Source organism: Macaca mulatta, chromosome 14, assembly GCF_049350105.2.
Source record: "Macaca mulatta isolate MMU2019108-1 chromosome 14, T2T-MMU8v2.0, whole genome shotgun sequence".
NCBI lineage: Eukaryota > Metazoa > Chordata > Mammalia > Primates > Cercopithecidae > Macaca > Macaca mulatta.
The window spans coordinates 95382644-95399460 of NC_133419.1; the positions used below are offsets into that span (position 1 = coordinate 95382644).

At 40.6% G+C, this 16817-nt stretch overlaps 1 protein-coding gene across 2 annotated transcripts in view; it reads left to right on the plus strand.

Annotated features, from left to right (window-relative positions):
* The window catches only part of PIWIL4 (piwi like RNA-mediated gene silencing 4), a 48910-nt gene that overhangs the window by 19872 nt on the left and 12221 nt on the right, over window positions 1-16817 (plus strand). Inside the window, 5 exon segments of one of the 2 annotated variants that reach the window (NM_001195514.1) lie at window positions 3969-4092; window positions 5935-6052; window positions 8680-8791; window positions 11576-11760; window positions 13787-13859. In NM_001195514.1, coding sequence (NP_001182443.1) covers window positions 3969-4092; window positions 5935-6052; window positions 8680-8791; window positions 11576-11760; window positions 13787-13859 — 612 coding nt within the window. 2 annotated transcript variants of the gene reach the window in all.

Here is a 16817-nt window from a genome sequence, read left to right on the forward strand (position 1 = left end):
CCTTAGCAGAGTTTTCAAGGCTCCTTATGATGTGGCCAAATGCTGCCTTTAAAGCCTCATCTCTTCCCATTCCCCTGCTCCCTTGCCTGACTCTGATGTAATTGCCTCTTGTGATTCCATGACTCGGTTTCTCCCCTGTGCATTTTCACACATGTTGCTTCCTTTTCCTGGATACCCCTTGACAGCCAGACGAACACTAGACACCCTTGTGAACTCAGCTCAGCCATCAAGTCTCAAGGGAGCCCTATAGCATTCCTCCCAGGATCCCCTCCCTGTATCAGGTCATCACAGGCACCACGCGAATGGTCTGAGCCCCATCCTAGACATTGAGCTCTGGGGAGGGGGCTCCTTATTTTTGGAGACCCAGGGCTAGCTCAGTGCTTTGCGCATATTAGATACTCAAGAAACTATTGATGGAATCTGTTGCTGTCTCTGGAAACTCTAATCGCATTTGCAACAATTATCCCTGCCCCTCATCTTCCATGTTCAATTCCTTTGGAAAGTGCCTTCTCTTTAATGTATAGTAATATTCAGGTTAAAACAACAAACAAATCCAAAAACCCTTTCTTGATCATTGTACACCTTCAGGAAAAGCTCTCTTTTTCTCCTTAGCTAACTTTAGAAAGTCATTTATACCAGCTCCAAGCACCTTTCCCGTTCTTCCTTCCTGAAACCTCAGCAGTCTGGTATCCAGTTCTGCTGCTTTAGAAGTAGTTCTAGAAGGGTCAAGTTCAGTTACTTAAAGGCTTTCAGTGCATTTGATACCTGTGACCTCTCCCACCGGCTGGAACTGATCTCTTCCTTCCTTAACTCCTGGGATACATCCCTGCGGCTCTCCGCTACTTTCAGGTTGTTCTCTCTTAGTCTCCTTTGACATTTTCCTCCTCCCTTCCCCACAAAGGAACCATTCTTCACCATGGTTCCCTCATACAGAACCTTTTCATTGTATTTTGAGATGGCTCAAATATAGTGTTTTTGCCTTGCCCTCATTCCCAAATTACATATTCATCTCCATTTCCAGAACATATTTGCATGAATACCCTGCAGGCATCTCAAACTAATATAATTCGGACTGAATTCATTGTCTTTCCCATTCCTGTTTCTCCTTGGAAATTCTGTAGCTCAGACAGGAAGGATTTTGCTTTCTTCCTCTTCTTCAAGTTAACCCCCTCATTCGCTTGTCACCAAGGTGAGTTCTGTATCCTTTATCCGTGAATTTTCTCTTTTCCAGCCCTTTTCCCACTGCATTAATGCAGGCCATCTCGTGGATCCCCTCCCCCTACCATCACTCTTTATGCCCTAGCTCTCTCCTCACTGTGATCTCTCATGCTCACAGCCACCAGAGAGATCTTTCTGAAGTGTTGCCCAGAAATCTGATTAAAAGCATAACCTCTTGAGTAAGATGGTCTGGCTCCAGCTGTGTAACCCTGGGTAAATCACTAAACCCAGAGTGTCATGTGTAAAGGAAATTTATCTGTCTACCTTCATGGTGTAGTGTAAGAACCGAACAAGATAATTATGCACACAGAGCATTGAAGTGTGCCTGCACTTTGTGAGCACTGGGAGAACAGTGGAGACCATGCTCCTCCTTTTCTATCCTCTGCTTCTTCCTCTCTGGTACTGCATAGTTTGACCCCCTCTTTCTTTCTTATATTTCTCAGCATCCCTACTATGCACCCCATGCCTTTATCCCCCATCCACTCACTGGCCTACACCTTCCTTAGCCTTTGCATGTGTTCACTAGGCATCTTCAGAAAGCCACGCTGTACCTTTCTCCTTTACCCCTAGGTCAAATCCTAGCTTCAAGGCCAAGTGTGAAGTCCTCTCTGGCTTTGCTTTCTGTCACACTCATAGAAGAGCAAGCTGTTCTCCTTTCTAAGTACCTGTGCATTCATCACATTGCTTCTTGAACACATACTCCTTGGAGAGCAAGGATGGCGTTTGGCTAATCCTTGATGCATAGTATCTAGCAAAGCATCTTGTGCATAAAATGTGTTCTGTGTTTATGAAACCCCCAGTTTGTTAAACATTAGGGCTTCTTTCTTGCATGATTAAATTTGTTCATTTAAACAGAAGTATTTTAGGACCTGTGACATTCTGAAACGGGAATCATGGTAAAAATCCCAGTCACTTTTTTGAAATGAGTTGTGCTTCACTGCATAGATATTGTAATTAGGGAGGAAAAGAAAGAACACTGTGACAGCTTCTAGTATGCCCTCCTCCCTGTCCCAGGAAAGAAAGACTCAATTATTATGTAGTCAGTTTTCAAAGTGGAAGACATCCTGATATTGACCTTTATATTTCTCTATTTTATCTTATCATACAAAGTATTTTCAAATGCTAAGAAAATTGGGTCAAGGGAAAGGGTCAGATTTGCCTTGTGGGAGCAGCTTGGGGGCTAGAGTTCTTGACCATGCTCCAGCTAGAGTCCTTCTTCCTGGAGGATGCCTTCGTTTTGCTGGAGCTGTTACCTGAGACTCTCCATACTCCCATGTTTTCTTCAGGGTCCTCTCTTGGTCTCCACCTGTATGGAGGCTTCCCTGATTTGCCAGCCATAATTGTGTCACTACCACCATCTCCTTTTCCTCCCCGCCCCTCCCACTCCAGCCCGGGGATCCGGTACTGAGTGGTATAGCAAGCAGAGTCTTAACAGATCTATCCTAGCTATGCTCATTTCCAGTTATGGAGCCTTGGGAAGATTGCTTAATGTTTCAGTGTTTTTTCATCTGTGAAGGGGACAATAATAGTATCTCTTTCATCAGTTTGTTGTCCTTTGTTGTGCTTCGCTATGCATTGTTTGTGCTTCCTGTGGACCTCGCTTTGTAGATAATGTATTTATGCAGAAAGGCAGGGACTGTGCCTCTTTTACTTTTATCTTCTTATCCACTGCTGTTCTGGAACACAGTAAGCACACCATGTGTTCTAAATTAATGGAGTCATCTATGCAAACTCACTTGATAAAGGCTTCTCCAAGCTTTTTAGCCATAGCATCAGTTGCACCTGCTGCTTTCAAATGAGATTCTTGACTCGTTTTTTATTTTAATGACAAAGTTTTTCTTGAAATAGAGAAATGCTCATATTTGACTTCTTTAATTGTGATTATTGATGTTAGTGTCATAATACCCAGGCATTTTATACGTTATAATTCCAGTTATTCTGTCACTAACGTGGATCAAATTATAATGGAAATGAGTGTTCATTGTAACGTTTGTCACTGGAGGGTAAATGAGCTTTTGCCAAGGTGAGAATGCTGAAATTGAAGTTTAGGATGGCAAAGGGAGAGAAATATGAACTAACAGTTGCCAGGGATTCATTATAAACCAGACCCCTTGCTCATGGTTTACATAGGATGCCTGTGAGCTACTGTTATCCTTATTTCATAGATAAGGAAAGTTAAATCACTTCCCCAGTGTCACAGCCCAAGCAAATAGAGGAGCTGGGGATCAAATTCACATTTGTCAGACTTCAGGACTGCTTCCCTGTAACATCCTACTGTCCTAGAAGGTAAGGACAGTCATGCTTTTTTGTGAAATCTGAGATTGTCTCAATATAACTCACCTCCAGCTTGTGTATAGATATTTTCAAAATGAATATAGATGTTTAGAGCTAGATAGTTAAGCATGGGGCAGTCTGCCTCAGTCATCAGTAGTGGAAATGCTGGCTTTGAGTCAGTCCCAGTGATGTCATTGACCTATGTATAGAACCAGCTGGAGTCTATTCTGAATCTGGCTGAAACCGAGAGATAGCAGGGAAACGATATTTTTAATGGTGTTGTGTTAGAAAAAATAATTAAAATAATAAAACTGGCCCTCAGATAGAAAGGTCCTGGGAAGAAAGTAGCAATAAGTAGGTAACCATGGGATTGGTTACATTTTTATATATGTTAGGATCACCTTGTTGAATGTAAGGATGCTTACCTGGCGGTGCTTCCACGTTGACTTTTCCCTCATTAATCTTGCGTTTTATAGCAATATGATATTACTGTATCTGACCTCAATCAGCCCATGCTTGTTAGTCTGTTAAAGAGGAAGAGAAATGACAACAGTGAGGCTCGGCTCGCCCACCTGATACCTGAGCTCTGCTTTCTAACAGGTAATATTTGTGTTTTATACCTCTGTCAGGCTCCTGGATACCGGCCCCTGATGCTTGGCAGTGGGCAGACCCTCTTTACGTTACCTGAATGCCAGGACATTGATTTAACCCATGGAGGATGGGCCTTTTAAGTAATTTATTCAATAATAGAGACATGTTGGGGGAATCAAGTGCCCTTTGGAATCTATTTCCTTTATCTCATATATTCCATGTATTACTTTGATGTAAAATAGAACCCCTGACATCATCCTAAAACCAAGTTTCTCTTTGCCATTGTTTGAATTTGCTAGTATAGGAAGGAATATGACTTAGATTTTCTTCAGGTATATCAGTAGATCGGTACCAGAATAATCCTTATTTTCTTTTTGCATGAATTTTCATAATATAATCCTTACTATACAGTAAAATCTGAATAACTGCCTCGAGCACTTTAAACGATGTTCTTTTGACTAACGGGTAGGGCTAGGAAGGAAAGACTTTCTACATTTTGCATTTGTGTGTTCCTTGAGTCAGTTATGATGCGGATACATCTATTTTGCCATTAGAAAAATTAATAAGAAGGGCGGGCATCGTGGCTCACGCCTGTAATCCTAACACTTTGGGAGGCCAAGTGGGTGGATCACCTGAGGTCAGGAGTTCAAGACCAGCCTGGCCAACGTGGTGAAACCTCATCTCTATTAAAAATGAAAAACTAGCCGGGCATGGTGATGCATGTCTGTAATCCCAGCTACTCAGGAGGCTGAGGCAGAAGAATCACTTGAACCCAAGAGGTGGAGGTTGCAGTGAGCCGAGATCATGCCATTGCCCTCCAGCCTGAGTGACAGAGCAAGACTGTTGGGAGGAAGGAAGGAAGGAAGGAAGGAAGGAAGGAAGGAGGGAGGGAGGGAGGGAGGGAGGGAGGGAGGGAGGGAGGGAAGGAAGGAAGGGAGGGGAGAGAAAGGAAGGAAGGAAGGAAGGAAAGAAAGAAAAGAGAAAGAAAGAAAGAAAGAGAAAGAGAGAAAGAGAAAGAGAGAAAGAAGGAAAGAAAGGAAGATTAATGATGATATAATCCTTGAGGGAAGGGGTGCCAATTCTTTTTATTTTTTTTTTTTGAGATGGAGTTTCACTCTCGTTGCCCAGGCTGGAGTGCAATGGCATGATCTCAGCTCACTGAAATCTCTGCCTCCCGGGTTCAAGCGATTCTCCTGCCTCAGCCTCCCAAGTAGCTGGGATTATAGGCAAGCACCACCATGCCCGGCTAATTTTGTATTTTTAGTAGAGATGGGTTTCTCCATGTTGGTCAGGCTGGTCTCAAAGTCCCGACCTCAGGTGATCCACCTGCCTCAGCCTCCCAAAGTGCTGGGATTACAGGTGTGAGCCACAGCACCCAGCCTAAGGGGTGCTCATTCTTAATGGTGTTCTGATATTGTAGGTCTGCAGGACCCAATATAGTAGCCAGGAGCACATGAGTTTTTGAGCGCTTGAATTGGGACTAGCTCTACCAAAAGACTGAGAGGAGGTATGCTGTAAAATACAGCCCAGATTTGAAAGGCTTAATATGAAAAAAAGAAGGAAACTACCTCTACAATAAGTGTTTTATGTTGATTACATGTTGGAATGATAATATGTTGGATATACTGGGCTAAATAATATACACTATTTAAAGTAATTTTGTCTGTTTGTTTTTTGACTTTTCTTAACATGGTTATCAGAAAACTTAAAATGACATACGTGGTTTTCATTTCTATTGGTTGTGCTATACAGATGGTGAATGCATTCAAGCGGAAAGGTTTAAACTGGGCCTGCGATGGGCTGAGTCGCTTATGTTCATTTTCTCACTTTGTCTTCATTTGCATTTAATAGGGCTGACTGACCAGGCAACCTCTGATTTCCAGCTGATGAAGGCTGTGGCTGAAAAGACACGTCTCCCTCCTTCAGGCCGGCAGCAGCGCCTGGCCAGGCTTGTGGACAACATCCAGAGGTGCTGGATCACCGCATGCATCCTGCCTGGGGCTGAGTTTTTAGTATTAGATGGTCCATGTAACACTGTATTCCTTGAAGGAAATGTCTCATTCGTATTGATTGAGAGCAAGGAGCTTTTGAATTGTGCTGTCCACAGCCCTTCATGTGAGATGTCTCAGGACTAAGGGGTTGAATGGAGTTGGGAGAAGCCATGCTGATAGGAATCACACTCACTTTACCTGCATGCCCTGCTTTCATCTGTTTCATACATTGAGGTCTGGATAAAATGTGGAATAAAGAAAAAGGTTACAATGTAAACAACAACAACAACAACAACAACATCCAAGCAAACAAAGCAACCAGAAAAACACCAGGCCCCCAGTATTCAGGGTCAGGAATGCTCAACTCTTAATACAATGGCCTTAGCAGACTGAACTTTAGGAAAACCCCACTATGTGCCTTTTAAATTTGAGATATACCTTTGTGCCATCTGGTTCTGCCTATCTGATTATCAGACTGTGTTTCAGTTCTTTTGACAGTTTGCTGTGACGTGATTGGAAAATTGAGCTTCTCCTTGGTTTTCCTTTCTGACCCTCTAAAACTGAACTATCTAGTGTGGCTGCTAGGCACTTGAAATGTGGCTAGTGACACACCTACAAATGATTGGTTAAATAACATATATTTAAAACATAATTTCACTTGCCACTTTTTTACTTTCTTAAGGTGGTTACTGGAAAATTTAAAATTACATATGTAGCTTGCTTTATATTTCTATTGGGCTATATTGCTGATCAACAGTCGTTTTTTTAAAAAAATTTTTTTAAAAGTAGTACTAGCTCTTGGAGGATTTGGAAATTTCCATAGCACAAAGAAACGAGAGAGAGAAAAGAGTGTGTATGTGTGTTTACTCAGTAAATATTTAACAAATGAGTGAATCACAATTGAATTAATAATTCAATTATTATCATATTAGTAATATTCTTTCAGACTTTGCAAATGCATATAATCCTATTTTTTTTTTTTTTTGGAGACGGAGTCTTGGTCTGTCGGCACAATCTCGGCTTACTGCAACCTCCGCCTCCTGGGTTCACGCCATTCTCCTGCCTCAGCCTCCTGAGTAGCTGGGACTATAGGCGCTCGCCACTACGCCCGGCTAATTTTTTATATTCTTTAGTAGAGCCTGGGTTTCACTGTGTTAGCCAGGATGGTCTCGATCTCCTGACCTCGTGATCCGCCCGCCTGGGCCTCCCAAAGTGCTGGGATTACAGGCGTGAGCCACCGCGCGCGGCCTAATCCTATTTTTTTTAAAGAGAAACAGTATAGTACTGTACATCATGTTTTGTAACTTGCTCTTTTCACTTCAGGGTTTTTCTCAAACACTTCTGTATGGTAAACATGACCTCTATTATCATGCTAGTGGTTTCATAGTTTTTTTTACTTCATGGATACACTTTACGTCATTTACCCTGGACATCCCTCAGACTTACACCGAATTCAGAAGGGATTCCTCATTCGTTTCCCTTATAGTGACTGTGGATTAATCTTCCTGATGCATCTATCTGCCATCTTTCAGTAATACCACCCACCTCACCCCGTTTCCTGACCAATGATGGCCTCACTCATCTCATCTTGGGCAGTTAGTATCTGAAGCAAAATAATTAACTCAAAGGAATTAGTGTGACCAGAGAAGACATAATCTGAATAGGTGGAAATAGTGAGCTATTGCTGAGAGACAGTGGTGAAGAGGTTGGAGCTCCCCTAAAAAAAGAGGTAGAGCTTTAATAGGGAAACAAAAGCGTGGGGGTCACCTCCATGTCCTGCACATGCCTGGCTTACTGTGTGCTGAGTCCTATATGTGGTTGCTGCTCTCAAGGAGCTTATGGCTCAGTGGAAGTTATCATATATCATACTCCCATGAGCTAAAACGTCAACTATGATTAAAGCTTATTAAGTTATAAATGGAAAGTACCACACAATAGAAAGTAGTGTTATTATTGCTGATATTAATATTCTCCTCATAGGATAGACAGGGTAATAGGAAGACCCTGAATCTTCTGAAGCTTAAATTCTTATGTTCCCTTCTTTTATCATCCTTCCTCGACTCTCAACCCAACAAATTCAGATATTCGCAAAAGACATCTCCACATCCACTGGCTCCAAAATATCTCTTTATTAACAAGTGTGTTATCACGAATGCTAAGATCTCATAGGTTTTGAGCACATGCCATGTGCCAGGGACTGTGGTAAGCACTTTCTGTGTATTATCATATTTCATCTTTATATCAACCCTACGAAGTAGGTACTTTTATTATCCTTCCATTTTGCCAGTAAAGAAACCAAGGCCTTAAAGATTAATACTTTGCTCAAGGTCATATATTATTAAACATTAGAGCCAGGAGTTAAACCCAGGTCTGTCTGGCTCGAAAGCTTATTTTTCTAACCACTGTACTCCCACTGGAATCCTTTTCCCATTCCTGAACATCCCAAATGAGCACAGTTGTCCCATAATTCTTTTAAGCAGGGAAAAAATATGCTGAGTAGAATCAGAAGCCAGGAATCCTGAAGACACAGAAAATCAGCCCCTGACTAATTCAGTAAGTTGTAAATATACCTCCGTTTAATGATTTAAAACAACTCTATCAACAGGAACACCAATGCTCGTTTTGAACTAGAGACCTGGGGACTGCATTTTGGAAGCCAGATATCTCTGACTGGCCGGGTTGTACCTTCAGAAAAAATATTAATGCAAGACCACATAGTAAGTGCTGTGATTTTACTTTCATTTAAAAGTATTTACTTGAATATGTGTAAGTTTGTGCATTGGCCAGAGTGGCTTGTGTGCTTATAATAATTGGTTTGGCCATGTACTTCCATCTCTTTATCCTAAGACTTCAGATCCCCTGTGGTTTCCTTGTCAATCTGAATTTACTTGCATGGACTTAGCGGCACCCAGTGGACATGATTTAGGTTAATCAGAAGATGGTATTTCAAATCATTGCAATTAAAAATATACCCATCTTCTGTTGCATGGTGCATTGCTCTTAAAAAAAAAAAAAAAAAAAAAAAAAGGCCATAGTCATCTGAGGAAATTCTATTAACTGGTGAACATTAGTTCTAAAAGACTGTTTTCTGATACCAAAACTGGACTTTCAGTTGCTACGTCAGTTGTGTATGTTAATCTTTCAAAATAAAACACTGCTCAATGGACACGAAAGTCAAGAAATATGCACAGAACCCAGCCCCAGCCATAGTACTTGGGGAGAGAGGCATTTGGAAACCTGAAGAGACAAATCATTGCCACTTCCAGATTTCTGTTGAAGAAATGAACCTATTAATATTTTATGCAAAAATTATGCATTATCTTTCTCTTCTCCCCCTTAGTTTTGCCCACTTTAAAAAACCAGTTGCATTTCTTTTCATGTTTAAAGGCTCTCTTCTTGCCTTTATTTGGTGTAATAAACCTGTATGTCTAACTGATATAACTGAACAATGAATGTATCATGGTGGTAGAATGGGGGATTTTTTTTCATCTTTTTTTTTTTTTCAGATAGGTCTTGTTCTGTTGCCCAGGCTGGAACATAGAGACATGATCACAGCTCGTTGCAGCCTTAACCTCCTGGGCTCAAGCGATCCTGCCATCTCGGCCTCCCAAGAAGCTGGGACTATAGGCATACGCCACCACGCCCAGCTAATTTTTGTATTTTTTGTAGAAATCAGGTCTCCCTATGTTGCCCAGGGTAGTCTTGAACTCCTGGGCTCAAGCCATCCTCCCACCTTGGCCTCTCAAAGTGCTGAGATTACAGACATGAGCCACCATGGCTGGCCTTGTCATTTCTTTACAATAATCTATCCAGGTTACAAAAACTCTCATTGGAGAACCTAAGGAAGTACTATTTTTCAACACAAACAAAACAAAACTTTATTGTAAAGTACTAAAATGTAGACTCCCATTAGGATCTTGGTGACAGGTCAGTAAAGAGAAGCTCAGTTTCAGATCCACATGTAAAGAAGGACTTATGTACTTAAAATGATCTGTCTCGTAATCTCTATAAGCAAAATCGTATTTCCCGGAGCCTTTCATTTTTATTTATTTGTCTTCATTCTTTTGGTGTAAAAACTGGTGTCCATAGGAGAAAGGGCATTAAAACAGGAGAACTCATACACTGGAGGTAGCAGGTGTCTAAGATGACAATGTCGTCAAGTTCTTGGCCCATTCTGCTTTTCTGAAATTAGCTCCTAGGAATTGAATGAACTAAAAGTCCACAAGTCTCAGGGTACATTGTCCTGGGTCTTCCTCCCAGCCCCATAGGACAACAGCAGGAAGAAGTGTTGTGGGCAGAAGGACTACAACTCTCTTCATGCTCTAATGGACAGGAGTAAACGTTGGTTCCAGAGAGAGCCTTTGATGGGAAGCTAGCCCTTCTCCTTTGCTCTCAGGCTGAGGTAGGTGGACTCCTGGAGCTGAATCCAGCCCAGCCAGTGGAAGGCATCATGAGGATGGCTGATGATTGGAAGTCAGAGAAGTCAGAGTGCTTGGTTGCAATTGCCCTGGCTGCCATGTCAGGAGACCAGCATTCTAAACCTGTCACTGCTGCCAACGGGTTTCATAATCTCTTAGCCACAGCTTTCTAGTCTGTAAAACAAGAAGATTGGGATGTTTCTTAAGTATTAGTGTACATGTGAATCACCTGGGGGACATGTTAACATGCAGATTCTGATTCAGTGGATCTGGGGTGGTGCCCAGGACTCTACATTTCTAACTGGCTTCTAGGCGATGCTCATGCTGCTGGTCATGTAGTGCTTGACAGCACTTCAAGTAGCAGGAGATGTGCATACAATGTGATCCCTTTTAATTCTAACAGTGGATCTTCCCCACTTGCTATGCCAAAAGCATCATTCAATTACAGGCTGGGGATATAAGCAGAGGGTCTGGGAAGCAGGCTAACATTCCCCCTCTTCAACACAGGAAACCTGTTCTTCCTGGTCACATGAGGCACCTTTTGAGAGTGAGAAAGGAGCCTCCATCCTGGCTTCATCTTTGCTTCTAGGTGTACCTACTCCTAGCTTAATATATAATCTTAACTGTTCTGTCGGGTGTGTTCGTTTTATTATGATGACCTAGAGTATCGATAATCAGCATTCTTTGAGATATTTAGATGCTTCAAGTAAAAGACGAAACAATACAGGCTTTTGCCTGAATCATTCTTAATAAAGGCATAGATACTCAAGAGCTGGAAGGGAACCTCAGAGATCTTTGAATCAGACACCATTCTCTGCGCACCACAGAGAATCATGAGATTAAAGGAACCTCCAAGGTTCTGCCACCAGTGTCTGGAAGACCTGGGATGATGCCCAGATGCTTCCACTCCCAGAAAGCACATGTATTCTGTTCGGATGTGCAGTGCCTGCATCCATGTTTTAAGACTGAATAGCAAACTGTGTTAAACAGTTATGACAAATGTTGGCCATCTTCACACTGTCTTTATTTAGTTGATCTCTGAATAAATTTGTTCAATCCTTTCATGGTCATTATTTTTCTCAGTGTCAACCTGTGTCTGCTGCTGATTGGTCCAAGGATGTTCGCACTTGCAAAATTTTAAATGCACGGTCTTTGAATACCTGGTTGATTTTATGTAGTGACAGAACTGAATATGTTGCTGAGAGCTTTCTGAACTGCTTGAGAAGAGTTGCAGGTTCCATGGGATTTAATGTGGACTACCCCAAAATGTGAGAATACATTGAATTTTGTTCATATATTAATTTGGTTTGGTTAGAAGGTAGGGAATAATGGCAGATGTATCAACAAAAGCTTCTTTATCCCAGTACGGTTTCCTAATGTAAGGTGCCAAGAAAATAGTCATAAGTGGATAGATTTTGTAATGACTAAACTTTTATAAAGTTAAAATATATTTTATGTTGGTCTTTGTAAAACTTGCATACAGTTCTTAAGCAGTAGTGTCATTACCTGAAAATCTTTCCAGTACCAGTTGGGATATAAATCTTTAATAAGTCCGTATATTGTCTTCTCAACTGTTTTTCCTTCTTTCAGATCAGTTTTTCATATCGGTTATTTACTTAATAGCAAATGAATATTAAAAAATAAAAGTTGCATGTCCTGACTTTTACTCGATAGATTTTATGCTTTAAAATTTAATGTGAAAATAGATCTCAAATAAGCTTTTCTGATTCTGTTACTGTAGCATACTATTAGTCATTCAGAGAGTTTCCTGATAAGACTAGGGTCAACCATTTATTCTTAGAACATTTATTGAGTACTAATATGTGTAGATACTATACTATGCCAGTTGCTGAGGATGAGAAAGATAAATAAACTGTTTTTCATTGAGTAAGAGATACATATACAATCACACTGAAAATACTGTTTTGCTTTAGAAAAGCCATAAAGTTGGTCATGCCTCACTTTACTGAACCTGATATGCTTAGAAAAGAGGAACAGATACTTATTTTTCTTTGTTATAGTGGAGTTATGCTTTAAACACATAGTTACTAATATACATCAGCAGCACAAGTATTAATCCCAAAGTCTTATTTAACACCATTGTTTAGAACTCCCCTCTTATCAAATCTGTTAATAAATAGCGTGGATAAACAAACACCTGCTCTACTTTCTCTAAACCCATCAGCTAATAAAGCAGGAAATGATTATGAAAGAAGCCACAGTCCGCAGACCCTGGGCTGACATCTCAGGCTCTTTCTCACGTGAATTCTGGAACAAGCCCATTGCTGTGTTCTGTCCTTGGCCTGTTTTAATTGAAAGCTCATATTTTATTTCCAGCTTCTTTTTTCCATAAAGTATCCGTTTACCTGTTAGATTTATATGCATAGCTCTGTCTTCTAAAACATTCACCTGATGATTTTAGAAGGAATGGACTATAAGTGCAGCAGAGTCAGAGTGCAAGAGTTTGAATTGGACGAGTCAGGACCATCTAGTTGCTGAGACGGTTCTGCCAGCCAGTCACATAGGTCTGTTAAAATCTGCATTCATGGGGTTGACGGTCCTGCCACCTGCTGGGCAAGTTTTAAAAGGCCACTGGGCATTGCGACAGTTCACTTATATACACATAAAAGAGGCTGATTCTACATAAAGAAACTAGTTTTACAAATTCCTGTGTGTGTGAGAATTACTTCTGGAGCTGCTGGCCCCTAACATAATTAAGCACAGAACAGATAATTGTTAAGTAGCTGTGCACTGATTAATTGATTAAGGCTAGATGTTCCAGGCTCCAGACAAGCAACCACTAAGGAAAATAAATATATTTTTGTCTGAATCATGCAAATTAGCTGAATATCTTGGTCTCATTAATCTGATGTTTTCTGAAACATTCATTTTTAGATTGCTATAGTGATTCACTCTTACAGAAATCTTAATCCTGGTTGAGCTTGAACAGTGTTTCAGATATTTGATACTATGAGACTTGGGATTTCAAAAGTTCACTTTCAACCCCATTTTGAACTACAGAATTATTGATTGTAGGGATTCTGGACAATTGAGAAGATCTTATTTTCTACCAAACCATTTTTTACACTGTAAAAATTATTGCTAAATGTTTTTGTCATATTTTGTAGTGAAAGAAACAATTTTAGACTCAAAAGGTTTTTATTTTTCTCTAATAATTTTTTCCTAAAACTACTAGTCTGTTATGAAAATTTATTTGTATTATTTCTAATGCCATATGATTATGTGCTACTAAGAAGGAAAGTACATAGCTTCAAAATTAATCTTTTTATGTAGCATAAAAGTGCAAGAAAATCCAGCTGCATTTGTTAGAGCTGTACAGCAATATGTTGATCCTGATGTTCAGTTGGTAAGTATAGGATACTTTTTGAACTCCTTTAATCTATAATTTTAGTTCTGCTTTATATCCACAGTCTGAACATACCCTCCCAAGATATATTTGCAAACTGCCATGCATTTCCCCAAAGCACCCAAAAAAGTATTAATCTTAGTACTTTAATCATTTCCACATTTCTAAAATTAATTTTAAAATACAGTACTTCTTTTTACCCCTATAACAGCCACTTGGATGTCTGCATATTTTGCAACTCATTGAGATCATCTTTTCCTTAAGATTTAAGATAAACTTACTCACACCTCATCCCATAAATGTTGGTATCCAGTGTTCCCAATATTTCAGGGGATTCTTGAAGGGTTAGATCTTTCCAAGTGACCTATGGCCCCAAATTCCTGCTTCCTCTGAATTCTTGCCACCTTCTGTGCGTTTCACTGAGGACCACTTCCTCCTGTGCTGCATCACCTGGTAGGACATCCACAGTTGCCTCATTTCCCAAAGGGCATGTGTGTGTAACTGACTTTGCAGACTGTTTGGGGCCAAGGCTTGATTACATCACATCCCAATATTCCAGACAAATTAGAATTGGCATCCCTGTTCTTAAACATCTTTCAACGATTCCTATTTCCCAGGAATGTTTACTCTCTACCAGACCTCAGCACCCCTGGGCTATTGCAGGGCTTTTCCTGTCCATTCCATCTACCCTTCTTACCTTGCTCACTCAGCCCAACTTCCAACATTCTTGTTCTTATGTTGTGCAAAGTTACTGAACTAACTAGCTAAGTGCTATCTCTTTGCTTTTCTTTTAGTGAGTTTCTCTTTTACTCTAAAGGATCTTACATGAAACAGAGAATTATCACCCTAAGAGCATTTATTTTTTACTTAAATCAAACTTACAGAAAAGTGACAAGAACGGTACAAACAACTCTCATATACCCTTCACCCAGAATCCTAAATTACTGACCTTTTACCATATTTGCTTTATTCTTTTCTATCTTTTTTGCTGAACCATTTGAGCATAAGTTACAGGCATGATGGCCCAGCGCCCTTGACTATTTCAGTGCATATTTTCTATAAACAAGGTATCTGTCTTACAGAAGCATATGACAATCATCAAAATTAAGAAACAGTTTTCTGCATTTGTCTCAATTGTCACCTCTGTAGGAAAAGGCTCTACTGTCCTGCACTTAGTTGTCCAGGCTTTATAGTCTCTCCTTCAATCTGGAACAGCTCTTTAATTTTCCTTGACTCTGATGACCTTCCAATTTTGAAGAGTACAGACTAGTTATTTTGTATAACGTTCCTCAATTTGGGTTTGTCTGATGTCTCTTCATGATTAAATTCACGTTATGCACTTTTGGCAAGAGTAGCACAGCAATGATCCTATAATCTGAGTGCACCCTACCAGGTGGCATTCCACTGATTATGGTGATATCTGCCCGATTTCTCCACTGTAAAGTTAAGTTTTATCAGTCGCATGTGTGCAAATGTAGATACTTTGAGACTATATAAATAATCCTGTTTCTCATCACACTTTTACCCATTTGTCTTAGCGTCTATTATAATTCTTGCCTGAATCCATCATTATTATGATGGTTTAAAAAAACTGGAAGTTGAGAGTATGGATACAGGGGGAGGGAAAATAAGGATACAGAAGTTTCAAGTTCCCTGGCTTTTTTTTTTTTTTTTTTTCTTTTTTTTTTTGAGACAGAGTCTTACACTGCCACCCAGGCTGGAGTGCAGTGGCGCGATCTTGGCTCACTGCAACCTCCACTTCCTGGGTTCAAGCAATTCTTGTGTCTCAGAATATGTGGCACATTATTATGATGGTTAACAAATGATGGTCTTCCATTCCATCAGTCCTTCTGCAGTTATTAGGTGGCATAGGAAGAACTTTCTCTTCTCCCTATTTGTTTGTTTCTTTACATCTGCATAGACTCATAGATTCCTGTTTTGTTATAGTCCATTACTCTTACTATTTATTTTGTTGCTCATAATATTGTACCTGATTTTGCTTGTGGGATTCCCCTTCAAGCTGGCTTCTGTGGTTTTTTTTTTTCATGTGTCTCCATCTTTCTTGGAACACTTTCTTAATTTCTGGCAAAATAAGATATTCCAGGCTCATCTAACAGTGTTGCTTCCCAGCCCTGGAATCAGATACCTTTCCCGGGAGTCCTGAGTCCTTTTAGCAGATAATAGTATTTAGATACAAAGATTTGGAGCACTTGGTATGCTTAATTGCTACCGGGATGTTGCTATCCCCAGGCTTTCTCAATGGGCACGGCTAGGAAATGTATGTTGCATGGCTCCTGTTATTCCCCACATACCTGCTTACTTGTCCAGCCCCTGGTGTGGAACCAGTCTCACTTGGCTCCCATCTTCTCTCAGCCCATTGGGCCACTGCCTTGTTCTACCACTTTTCTTGCTTGGAGCCAAACTCATGAATTGGAAGGAAGGAAGGCCTCTAAGAGTCTTTTGCTGATAATTTAAAAATATTTTTCTTCACTTTATATAATTAAATGTAAATAATTTTAGCTTTTGACATTGTGACTTTAAATAATTCTATAGGTGGAAAAATTACTTTGTTTTCTTCTGCTAATCATGACAGTGTATATCTTTTCTACAATTTGGGGGCTTTTGAAAGTGGAGAATAAAAGATGGGAAGGAGGCGGAGGTAGGCCCTTCAGTGTGGAAAGCATCTGATAAGAAGTAGGAGTAGGCCGGGGGCGGTGGCTCACACCTGTAATCCCAGCACTTTGGGAGGCCGAGGCGAGTGGATCACAAGGTCAGGCATTTGAGACCAGACTGGCCAACATAGTGAAACCCTGTCTCTACTAAAAATACAAAAAATTAGCCGGGCGTGGTGGCAGGCATCTGTAATCCTAGCTACTTGGGAGGCTGAGGCACAAGAATCACTTGAACCCAGGAAGTGGAGATTGCAGTGAGCCAAGATCGCGCCACTGCACTCCAGCC